The 11,801-nt window shown below is 44.2% G+C and overlaps 1 protein-coding gene across 2 annotated transcripts in view; it reads right to left on the reverse strand.

Moving 5' to 3' along the window:
• KHDRBS3 (KH RNA binding domain containing, signal transduction associated 3) overlaps positions 1–6,079 on the reverse strand; it is a 114,596-nt gene extending 108,517 nt beyond the window's left edge. For both annotated transcript variants that reach the window (XR_004693199.2, XM_035125026.2), the window contains exon 1: positions 5,563–6,079. Coding sequence is in view for 1 of the 2 variants with exons in the window: in XM_035125026.2 (XP_034980917.1) it covers positions 5,563–5,650 (88 nt within the window). In the remaining variant the exon portion in view is untranslated. The remainder of the gene's footprint in view (positions 1–5,562) is intronic.
• Positions 6,080–11,801: the final 5,722 nt, after the last annotated feature.

Below are 11,801 nucleotides of genomic sequence, written 5' to 3' on the forward strand. Positions count from 1 at the left end.
AAAGGGGGGGGGAGAAACATGCCACGCAAGGAGTTTGGTTGTCATTTCTTTTCACCCAGCAGCTGCTTCACACTCTTAAATTTGAAACATGTACTCTGGGTCAGCTCGCAGGCAGGCAGTTATAAAGGTTACATAAGCCTGCCTTTTAATTGAGACGGTACATTTGTGGCTACAGTGCTTTTGCTCAGTACATACTAGGTGAAAATCTTCAGTGATTCATCACTGCAAAACTGCTCTTGCAGAATCCTAGACAGATGCACAAACAGAGCTCTCCACACTCTGCATGCCTCAATGAGGGCATTAGAAGTGTCATTCTGATATTATTAATAGAGATGCAAGTACAGGCAGCTCTGGCTCAGCAGCGTGGATGTGGAAATTCTGTCCAACATTTTTTTTAAAGACCTTTTCAGATTTGTATTAATCCCCCAAAAGATAAAAGCAACCAGTTATTGCCAGCTCTAAATCTTTCTTTTCCATTTTTAATTTCCTATTGCTTCTACACCTAAATCAACCTACTTTTTAAGTTCTACTGTCATGTCATACAGCCAATGTGCAAACTGAGTTGCAGTAGCCTGCATTCAAAAAAACCCACACTCTTCATTACATTTTGGTTCACTGTTGGCAAAAATAGTCAGGTTAACCTAGTATCACAAGCAACCTGATAAACTTTATTTGCTAAGTTATCTTGATTTGTGATACTTGCTAAGTATCACAAATTAAAGTGTGTGTTGTCTAGGGTCCTTGCTTCTATCCATCCTGAAGCTACATGCAGTGAACTTTACTGGGTAAGCTCAAATTCTAAGGTGTAGAGACAGAGGTTAACAGTGTTAAAAATACACCTTTTTTTCACCCAATGTTGCTATAAGGTTAGATTCCAGCAGTACCAAAACGGCAGTATTCATTGGTGCCCAAGTCACACTGAAAGCAGTAAAAATGTACAGTACTAACCTACAGCTCAAGTTACCTGTTGTGACAGGATACCTGCTGCAAGTTACGGTTCTCACTCTTGCAAAGGTAATTTTCAAAAGATGCAGATTTAATTTCCAGAGCAGCTACACCTGAATTGGTTTGTCCGGGGGGGGGGGGGAGTACACATAGGTGCTTCCTTTTTACGGTGCTATATTCAACTCTCCAACTGTTCAATTTAAATAGCAAATGTTATCAATGAAGAGTAGGGGTTCTAGCACTGTGCAGAAGGGAATGATGTGACATCTTCTGCGACACAAACACACTGTGCTTTGTGCGGTTTTAATAGCCTGCATCAGAATGAACTGTCCCATAACTGAGCAGATTTTGGCATCAGTCTAACACACAAGCCCTACTAGATCATGCAAAAGGTTTATTATTTATTAAATGTATATCCTGCCCTTCACAGGGACACAGGAAACTGCCTTATAACAGGTCAGACCATTGGACCATCTAAGCTCCATATTCACTGACTGACAACTGTCTCTTCAGACTCCAGGATCTCAGACCAGAAGTCTTACCCAATCCCAGTCCTACCTGGAGACGCTGGGGATTGAACCCGAGACCTTCTGCATGTGAAGCAGATGCTCTAACAGTGATCTACAGCCCTTCCCTCCATCCCCAAGGAGCACAGGGTAGCAATCACAAAAAAGTCAAAACGATTAAAAATGAATCGTAGCATCCAACTAAGTTTTACTTTGAATAGATGCACTGGAAATTAATGGCATTAAGTTCATCAGTGGGCCTACTTGGAGTAAGACAAGCACAGGATACAACCCAGAATATGTAATCCAGCATCCCATTTCCACAACACCGGCTAACTAAACGCTTCAGGAAAGCCCACAAGCAGCGCACAATGGCCAACGACATAGGCAACTGTTGCTCCCCAGCAATGAGTATTCAGGTGGTTTGACACCTCTGAAGATGCTATCACAGCAGCTGCTAGACCTATTTCCCACTTTTCCAAACTATGTCCAGCCACACATCATTATGGACCTTAAAATAACTGGTTGTCTGTCACAAGCATGTCCCAGACAGATCACACACAATGAAGCAGCACCTCTCTCTTCTGACAGTTCCTACTGACAGGCGTCAGAAAAATATGCAAATCCCAAGTTGTGTGAGCCATCAGAACATATTGCCATTGTCCCGTCATTTTTCTTTCAGAGGTGCAAACCCGTCCTACAGGTTGCAACCATCCTAAAGATGCTAGCAAGCAATCCCCATTGGACTCATGGGGGGTTTGTCTGGAACGCTCAACAGCCCTTTTTCAGCCTTATTACATAATAATTTTACTATTTATACCCCGCCCTTCCAACTGTTATAAAGCACCCTTTTTAGGAACATAGGAAGAAGCTGCCTTAGAATCATAGAATCGTAGTAGAGTTGGAAGAGACCACAAGGGCCATGCAGTCCAACCCCCTGCCGAGCAGGAAACACCATCAAAGCATTCTTGACATATGCCTGTCAAGCCTCTGCTTAAACCTTAAACCAAGTCAGATCCATGCGGCCATCTAACTCAGTATCTACACTGGCGGCAGCTCTTGAGGATTTCAGACCAGAGTCTATCTATAGATGAATGGAATTGAAACTTGGGACCTTCTGCCCGCACAACAAATGTTCTACCCCTGGGCTACAGCCCTTTCCCTATTTTTTTAGAGCCTTGTCTTAAAACTAGAAGCTTAGAAACAAGCACCGCTTGCCGGATTTCCTAGATTAGTTTTAATATGAGCACGATTTCAATAGGAAAGCATCACTTCAAACTTTGGCAGATGCTGGCAACCTATTGTTTATTGCAAGTCCCATCTGCTATTCTCAGCTTCCTAGCTAATGAAGGCCACTTTGCCGGTGATCAAGACATCCATCATACTTCTCCCATGCACACACAGCCCAACAGCAACATGAAAACATCAAGGTCATGAAGAAATCATCCAACTGAAAATTTTTAAGAGAGGGGTGGGGGTGGAAGAGAACCAAGACTTCGTAAACAGAAGCAATTCCATGTCTACCCCCCTCCCAAAAAAAACCCTTTCTAATCTCAAGACACCCCTTTCTTGGTATATATACAAGATGCCTCGAAAGAGCAAATGTCAAAAGAGCTATTTAGTTGTGCAGTTCAAGTACGTCGGTAATATGTGATATTTAGATGCCCTCTCCACCAAAATGGGGGGGGGGGGGAAGCTACTGACCACAAGTTGTCAGATTCCCTTTTAATGTAAAGGTGACACAGACTGTAGAAAAAGATACCAACTTCACAGCTGCATAGTTTGCCAAAGCACCTCATATTCCAAGATGCTATGGAAAAATAGGGTTGGGGTGTTTGGTTCCACTCCAAAGAAATTGGACAATTCAGAGGGGTAAATTCCTGAGGCAGCAGGAACATCCCTCTGGGACCAGGTCCACTGAGGGTGAGACACACTTGAGGGTCACAGGCACACAGTGGCTTCCCTCCCCCCAGGGAATTGGCCAGTACCAATTTGGGGGGGGGGGACCAAGCGCTGGAGTATGCTACTTGATTCCCACCATGACAAATTCTCCTAAGCAGATGCGAGATCAAAGGCAGGGAAGATGAAAGCACCTGCCCAGACTAGCAAAGAGGGAAGGTGTGTGGATCACTGATCTCTCAGCCTATTCAAGTGAGTGAACAACTCGCACAGACCCAAGTTTTTTTTTTTGGGGGGGGGGGCAAGGTATCATCACCTGCTGCATGCTTATTGTGTTTCCGTGCACACCAGTTTCTAGAACACAACTCTAATGGCCACTCCCAAACATCATGGCACTGTACTCGCTCCTTTAGCAATTAACCACAACAGCTTTGGGTGAAGAAAAAGGTTATGTCGCTCCCCAAAAAATCCTATTGCATCACATGTTCATTCAACTCCCCAGAGAGCTCAACCCCATTTCCTCTAGTGTGGATGGGGGAAACAAGATTTTTATCCACTGCTACCTACGCCATAAAGGACTTTCTATCCAGAACATAAGCTTGCTTGCCTTGCCCCCGAGGGACCCTACAAATCTTTTGTTCCTATAGAACGCTCATTCATCCTCACTTCCAAAATCCATTCCCTTCCCAACACCCTGTAAATAGATGTTGACGCCAGAAACACAAAATTTCAGCAATAACCATCCATTTATTTACCAAGGGCTGCTTCCCCAAAGATCACCCCTCATGCAGCACATTTCTAAAATGCTTGTTATGAGCAGTTGTCTGTTAAGATCCATCTGGTCAAAGCCTATAATTGAAGTTTCCACAGAGGGAACTTTTGTCTGAGAACTCCCAGACGCATTCAGGAACCTCCAGCTCCTTTACTTCTGCTAAGCAGCACTTGTCAACAGGAGGGTGGGCTGCTATCCCGCAAGGACCCTCACGACTGGCACCTCATTTCCCATACTTTTTTAAGAAGCCCTCCAATCCCAGACAATACGGACTCCTTGCACCTGAATGAGGCTGCCTATCACTCAAACCCAAACACATCATCTCTGCTTTTGTTTCACACTGGGAGAACCAGTCGTTCAAAAGCAGGTTTTCTCTTTACAAAATCCCAAGCCATTCTAGCATGCTTCCTGCGTCCATTTCAAAATATAACAAAGGCAGCCTTGCCAAATCATACCAGAAGGCTCAGATGGAAGCCCAGCACCACTTTCACCTCCAGCAGTGGCGATCCAGGTGCCTATAGAAAGCTTACAAAGGAAGGCTACACCCCCCTTGTTGCCATCAGCAGCTGGTGTTTAAAGGCATGCTGCCACTGGATGCAAAGGACTAAGAGCCAATATCCTACTTTGCTTAACTCTAGACGCAGCAAGAGCCCAGCTGAAAGCTACAACCAAGGTGCAGCAAGACCCTGATTCCAAATCTCAATTCTAGTTGGAACTCATTGGGTGCATAGCCACAGTCGCAACCATTCTCTCTCGCTCTCCCACCCCTCTCCTTGCAATATAGCAAGGTAGCAACACAGAGCTACCTTGCAGAGATGCTACTAGGATTACAGAGAGGACACCCAACAAAAAGCACTTTTGAGCACCCCGAGATGCCACATTAACCCTGGAGAGATGCAAGCTTTCACACACAAACACACACACACTCCGAAAGATGCAATTGCCTTTGCAGCTCATGAACTACCCATCTAATGCAGACTTACCCAGAAGCCCCTACCTACCTAGTTCACGCTTCGGAGTTGCTTCCAAAGTCTGCGGGCAGCCAGTTTAAAAGGATCTCCTGCACTTGCAAGGAACGACACCCCAAACACAAAACCAGCACCTTTCGGGGGGGGCAGCAGTGCCCTGGCACCGCCCCCTATTTTTCTTACCAAGTGCCCATTGTCTACCTTTCCCATTATTCACGCACAGTAATGCAACACAACAAGAACAAAAACAAATGGTCTAGGGTGGTGCAATCCTACTTCCGTACGACTCATTTACTGTAATTACTTCCGAGCGGACGTTGCACCCGATTTACATTGCTCCGTCCAGAAAGTAAGCTTGTATTTTGTTTTTTTTCCCGCACCCCAAAAATCAAGACACCCCCACCCCACCCCGTTTTGTTTTGCAACGCCCATCCCCTCCTCAATGCAAGTTGCAGGCTTTCTATGTCCGCACCTTGGTTAACCAGTCTCAGCGCGTGGGTGAAGGACGGATCCAGGGAGTCCTTCTCAGCCATCAGCTCCGGCAGGTACTTCTCCTCCATGGCCCGCCCGCCTGCCCGAGGGAAGGTGGGGGACCCGGGCTCGCCTAACACGCAGGCAGAAGAAAACAAAAAGAGGAGAGGGAGGAAAAGCAGGAAGGAGGCAGAGAAAAAAAGAGGAAAAACACGCGCGCACGAACGGCGGTGCAGCAGCAGCCGCGCAGCAAATAAATCCTCGCTTGCAATGCAGCCTCGGCACGGAGAAAAACGCAAACAAAAAATATTAAGGAGCAAGGTAAGGGGAAAGCAGCAAAAATACGAAAAAAGGGGGAGAAACGGGGAGGAAGCGACACTTGTTACGCCTTCCAAGCCGGGAGCATCCAGGAAAAGCCACGCGCGCCTCTGCTTTCCGCACCAAAATCCTGCTTATCCAAACCAGCAGCGCAACAGCGCAGCTTCCTTTCCCAAACACAGCCGCCAGCATCGGCTACGAGCCGCGACTGAGCCTTGGAACGCCGGCGCAGTCCTCTTTAAATAGCCGCGCAAGCCACGCCCCCGGCTGTCAAGAAGCCACGCCTCCCGCTCTCCCTCTCAGGCAACTCGGAACAAGGAGGAGGAGGAGCTGCTCGAGCCCGCCCACCTTTGTTTCCTACTGGGTAGGATTCGCGCTTGCCTACGAAAGAAAGTGTAACTCGCTCTCCGATTGGTTGATTTTCCCCTCCCCCCAAGCCTCTGCGTTCGGTTTGAGGACGGCGGGGCGTCTCCTCCTGCCCGCCCGCCCGCTGGTGTTTGAGACTCGCGCGCCAAAGTCAACGGCAAAAGCGGCGCGCTTGCGCCAATTGACAGTGCGTGGAGCCTCAGGGAGCCTTTCTCTCTCGCTCGCTCCCTCATTTGTTTAGTTCACAAAATGTATACGCCGCTTTTTTTAAAGCAACCTCAAAGCAGTTTAAAGAAAAATAAAACAGTAAAACTGAGGGGAAAATCCGCAGTCCAGTTTTAAAACAAAAAACACGAAAACAGGTTAAAATCACCTCAGCTTTCTAAGCTTTTCTAAACAGGAATGTTTTCAGAGCGCCTCCCTTCCTTATTATGGAAAAGCATCGCTGAAGCAAAGGTCATCAAGACTATAATAAAATGCTGCTACATTAATGCATATGGACATATGTTTCATTCTATTTTAATACTTGTATGCCACTTTTCCAACATCCAAGCTGAGCTCAAAGCACCTCAGGCTGACAATAAACACTTCCTAATACACACACACACACACATGCATACATTATATATATATATATATATACATACATAAACATACATACACACACACACATACATACACACACAAACACACACACACAAATATATCACAATAATGAAGCCATAAGTGCAATAAATTGAAACTGTATAAATCACACTAGTTAGTGACATGCAATGCTATATAAAAGTAAAACCCAGAGAAGAATGATTAAAATCTAAACCAAAAGAATGAATGCAAGCCAAATTAAGTAACAAAACCCAAGTCTTGCTAGACACCTGTTGTTTTTAAATAGCTACACATATGAAAAGGGGTTAAAATTGCATTATACCTCATGGTAAAGCCAAATAATTGCCCTGCCTCAAAAAAGCTTTAGAGCAGTAACACAAAAAAGACAGTCAGGCTTGGAAGAAGAAGAAATGACACAAAAGGAAGATGGATGGGACGGGAAGAGAAAAAAAGGAAACTTAGTTCTAAATGCCAGCTGACCTGGAAACCTAAAGCGGAGACACCAAATTTTTTTCTGTCTCTCAGTTGCATCATCCGTTCTCCATAAGAGATGCCGATGATGATGATGATGATGATGATGATGATGATGATGATAGTAATACTATAAAAATTATAGTTTATATGCCACCCATCTGAGTGGGTTTAATGTTATGTGTGAACCAGGTCCGTGGCCACTTCAGAGGCAACTTGAATTAGGAAAATGGGGTCCAAGGAAAAGACTAGGTTTCTTGTTCTCTCCCTCGTTTCTCACTTCTCATCTTGATCAACTCTCCAAAAGCAGGTTTATTTGGGGAAAGGAGAGATACAATTGCAATTAAGAAACAAGAGGCTGCTATTATCAGGTACAGTACATAAGTTTACAATGAGATTGAACACTCTAAGGTGGCCAAAATGGACTCTGCTCCCCATTGCATCCACCAAACCCATCTGGCACTATTTTTACTTAAGACCCTGGATAACTTTCTCCTTGGCCTTTGTGAGTTCTATCAATGAATCACTGTTTCCTGTGCTCCAAAGAGAGAAAGAAAACTAAAAACAAACGTCTTTGTAAGTAACATTTCTGGAACAGCGGGCAGGTGTGGAGGACTCCCTGGTCCTGAATGGGGTAACTGTGCCCCTGAAGGACCAGGTGCGCAGCCTGGGAGTCATTTTGGACTCACAGCTGTCCATGGAGGCGCAGGTCAATTCTGTGTCCAGGGCAGCTGTTTATCAGCTCCATCTGGTACGCAGGCTGAGACCCTACCTGCCCGCAAACTGTCTCACCAGAGTGATGCATGCTCTAGTTTTCTCTCGCTTGGACTACTGCAATGCGCTCTACGTGGGGCTACCTTTGAAGGTGACCCGGAAACTACAACTAATCCAGAATGCGGCAGCTAGACTGGTGACTAGGAGCGGCCGCCGAGACCACATAACACCGGTCCTGAAAGACCTACATTGGCTCCCAGTACATTTCCAAGCACAGTTCAAAGTGTTGGTGCTGACCTTTAAAGCCCTAAACGGCCTCGGTCCAGTATACCTGAAGGAGCGTCTCCTCCCCCATCGTTCTGCCTGGACACTGAGGTCCAGCGCCGAGCGCCTTCTGGCAATTCCCTCGCTACGAGAAGCCAAGTTACAGGGAACCAGGCAGAGGGCCTTCTTGGTAGTGGCACCCACCCTGTGGAATGCCCTCCCACCAAAGATCAAAGAGAATAACAATTACCAGACAAGGCAGCCCTGTTCAGAGAAGCTTTTAATGTTTGATGGATTTCTGTATTTTAATATTTTGTTGGAAGCCGCCCAGAGTGGCTGGGGGAACCCGGCCAGATGGGCGGGGTATAAATAATAAATTATTATTATTATTATTATTATTATTATTATTATTATTATTATTATTATTACATAAAGTGGTCAGTAAGAGCAGATACAAGCACTGCAAGTTTTACCTGATTTGCACAAATTAACAATTTGTGTGACATATATGTTACACACTATGGAACAGCATTAATGCTGGAGAAAAAGACTCAAGGAAAAGGCAGTGGAAACCTCCACGAGTGCAATGTGCTGGGTGTGCAGAAGTCACTGCTCACAAATGTTTCCATTGATCCCTGCATGTATATATCTAAATTATTGTTGCCATGCTCATGCATGTCAAAATACTTGGGTGAAGGGTTATAAACCAAAAACGGAGCCACTGCATTGTATATATGTGCTCTGGGGGATCTAACAACAGAGCAAGAAAAAAAAATGCATCGCTTATGATAATTCTGACTTTCAAGTATGTTTGCAAAATAAACACAGCTATTGTACTTGATAATCAGAAAGAAAATACTTGTTCATGAGGTAAAATGTAAGTACGCTTCTAGGAGAAAAAAAGTTTTTTTTTATCGTTACCATGCCTCTTTAATTATTATTTTTTTTAAAAAAAAATTTAAATCACCTTTATTAAATTTCATAAAACATGACAATATAAAATCATAAAATCACAGTGTTTTGTATAGATCTTGTTATACCATATATACTTATTTCCAATAAGAAAAAAGAAAAGAAAATTACCTTCCAAGTCATTTCACATCGCTTACCTTATAAGTACATTTTGAGTTTGCGTTGCTTTCCTTTGTTGTATCCGTCTTTGATTTTTTTTATTATTATTATTTTCCAAATTTTTATTTTCCTCATGACTATCTAATTTAAACAGATCATCAACTCTGTTTTTTACCATTTTTAAAAAAATATTCTTCTACAAATCCCCATTCCAATTTGAATTTCTGTTTAGAGGAGAAAAAAAAGTTTTAAAGGGCCTGTCGATATGCTTTCACATAGAAAAACCAACCTCCTATAATCTCTTCAGCAAAACTAGAACAATCAATAGACAACTGAAAAATGTTTTGGAAAGGTAACTCTAACAAACTCTCATTAAGACCTTTGCAAACATCAGGTCAAGGGTTACTGTGTAAACCAAGTGTTAAGCAAAATTCTGGAACTCTGGGTTCAATCAACCAGCATCACCAAAGTGAAAACACATTTACATACCCTTGAAGCACATAGCTTTTGCACAAAAATGGTTGTGGAAATGCTGAGATGTCCTATAGACTTCTACTGAAATCCTGCTCACAAGTGGCTTCCCTGTATGCTCTGTAAAATGTGGTAGCTTTTTGTGTGCCGTCTTTGTGCTGCTTATTTCATATCGGTCTATAAAAGGTAGCAACAGGTCCCTTTCTCCTCTCGCTCCCATTGACTGTCCCAAAGTAAGTTGCTATAAAACCGTTGGACCCAATATGAGCCAGGCCCAGCCTCACAATCTGTTTTCAGTGTTAGGACTGAACCATGTTTATTTATTTTTTTTAAAAAAAAATTAAATAATGTTGTGTGCTACGTGACTGATTGTTCAAACTAGTTAACTGTTTTGAGTGTTCTCTATAGAAAAACAGAGTATCTATTCATTTTAAAATAAAATAAATCATGCAGTGGTAGGAACAGATGGCAAATACATATATTTTTAATCCTTGAATCATACCTAACAAAAATAATTAACACATATACTTTAACACACTCAGCTTTCTGCAAGTTAGCCATCTTTTGGGATGCCACAGCACACCATAAAAAAATCAAAAATAGTAGTACGAGACGGAAATAATCTTCAGCCAAGGGCACAAGAACAAACACGCCTTGTATAATAACAGCAATGCCATCTGTAATGTCCTTGTTGAACAAACTGAGCTGTAGTCTCAAGTGTGCACAGTGCATGCAACTCAATTAATCTACCCTGAGAAATGGAAAATCAAAGTTCTGAGTGTTTAAAATCAGAACATTGCTATTAACACAGGAAGGAATCCTCAGAATGTGCATATCCTCTTCAACACAAAGGCAGGTGGTGACTTTTCCTTTAAATCCATGCATCCACCTTTCTAGTAAAAATAAAACTTGCATGCAAAGGTTATTCCTGTCCTTACTGTGCATTAAGTACAGAAGCGGAGGATGGGAGTTAATACTTGATCGTTCAGTTACTCCACCTTTCCTGATGCACATGCTGGGACTGGAGGATCGAGCATTGCATGCTGTTCCTGGCATGTTCCTCAACTCTCTGTGCTTCAGAGAGTGAGGGCAGCAGAATTCAGAACTGACTGACAGAGCTCTACTCCCACGGTGCCAAGTCTGTTTGGAACTGCTAAGAAGCATGGTGCCAAAATTTCTGAATTTAGATGAGTCTTACACTCCAATCTTAAAACACCTTCCTTTTGAAGTCCACATTGGCCCCACACAGAACAAACCTTCAGCAAGGGAATCAGGGCATCTCCAGACTGTCAGCATGTTTAAAGAAGGACTCTCCTCCCTTCCAGAAGGGAGGGATTGCGCGCGGAGCCCGCCTCCCGCGTCTGCAGGGGGCGTGGTCGGCCCCCTGCACCAGCCCCTCCCCGCCGACGCGTCATACCCCTCTGCCAGCCAATAGGGTTCATGGGGGGCGGAGTCCAGCTCCGTTTAAATGGCCACGGTGGCAGGAGATTTTTCTCTTTGTATTCCTTCCCTCATCGGATCACCCTCCCTCCCTCCAGTCCCTCCCTTTAGGCCTGGCTTTTCTTTGACCTTGCTGTGGACTTCGGTTGGTTGCCTTGGTTGCCCAAGGGGCCTGGTAGGAGTTTTTTTTTTAAAAAAAATCCATTTGGCAAATTGGCCCCGGCCTCTTGGTTTTTTTGCCTACCTCATAGCAATTTGTCACAACTTTTGGTAGTGGCGGTTAGGCATTGAATTATTCAATATGTGATGTATCTGTGTTGTGTGTTGGAGGTCAGGTTAAGGCCATCACCTACCTCCTAGGGGTATCCCGTTAAGAGGATCTGGCGGTTGTGGATCCCATCCGATGCCCTACTTGGGTTAGGGCCATGGCACGACCCCCGGTGACATCAGGGGAAGCTTCCAGTTGTATTTGCATGAACAAGCTCCTCCCACTGTTCATTAACCTTTAAGTGTCTCCAC

The sequence above is a fragment of the Zootoca vivipara genome, chromosome 8 (genome assembly GCF_963506605.1).
Source record: "Zootoca vivipara chromosome 8, rZooViv1.1, whole genome shotgun sequence".
Classification (NCBI taxonomy): Eukaryota; Metazoa; Chordata; class Lepidosauria; order Squamata; family Lacertidae; genus Zootoca; species Zootoca vivipara.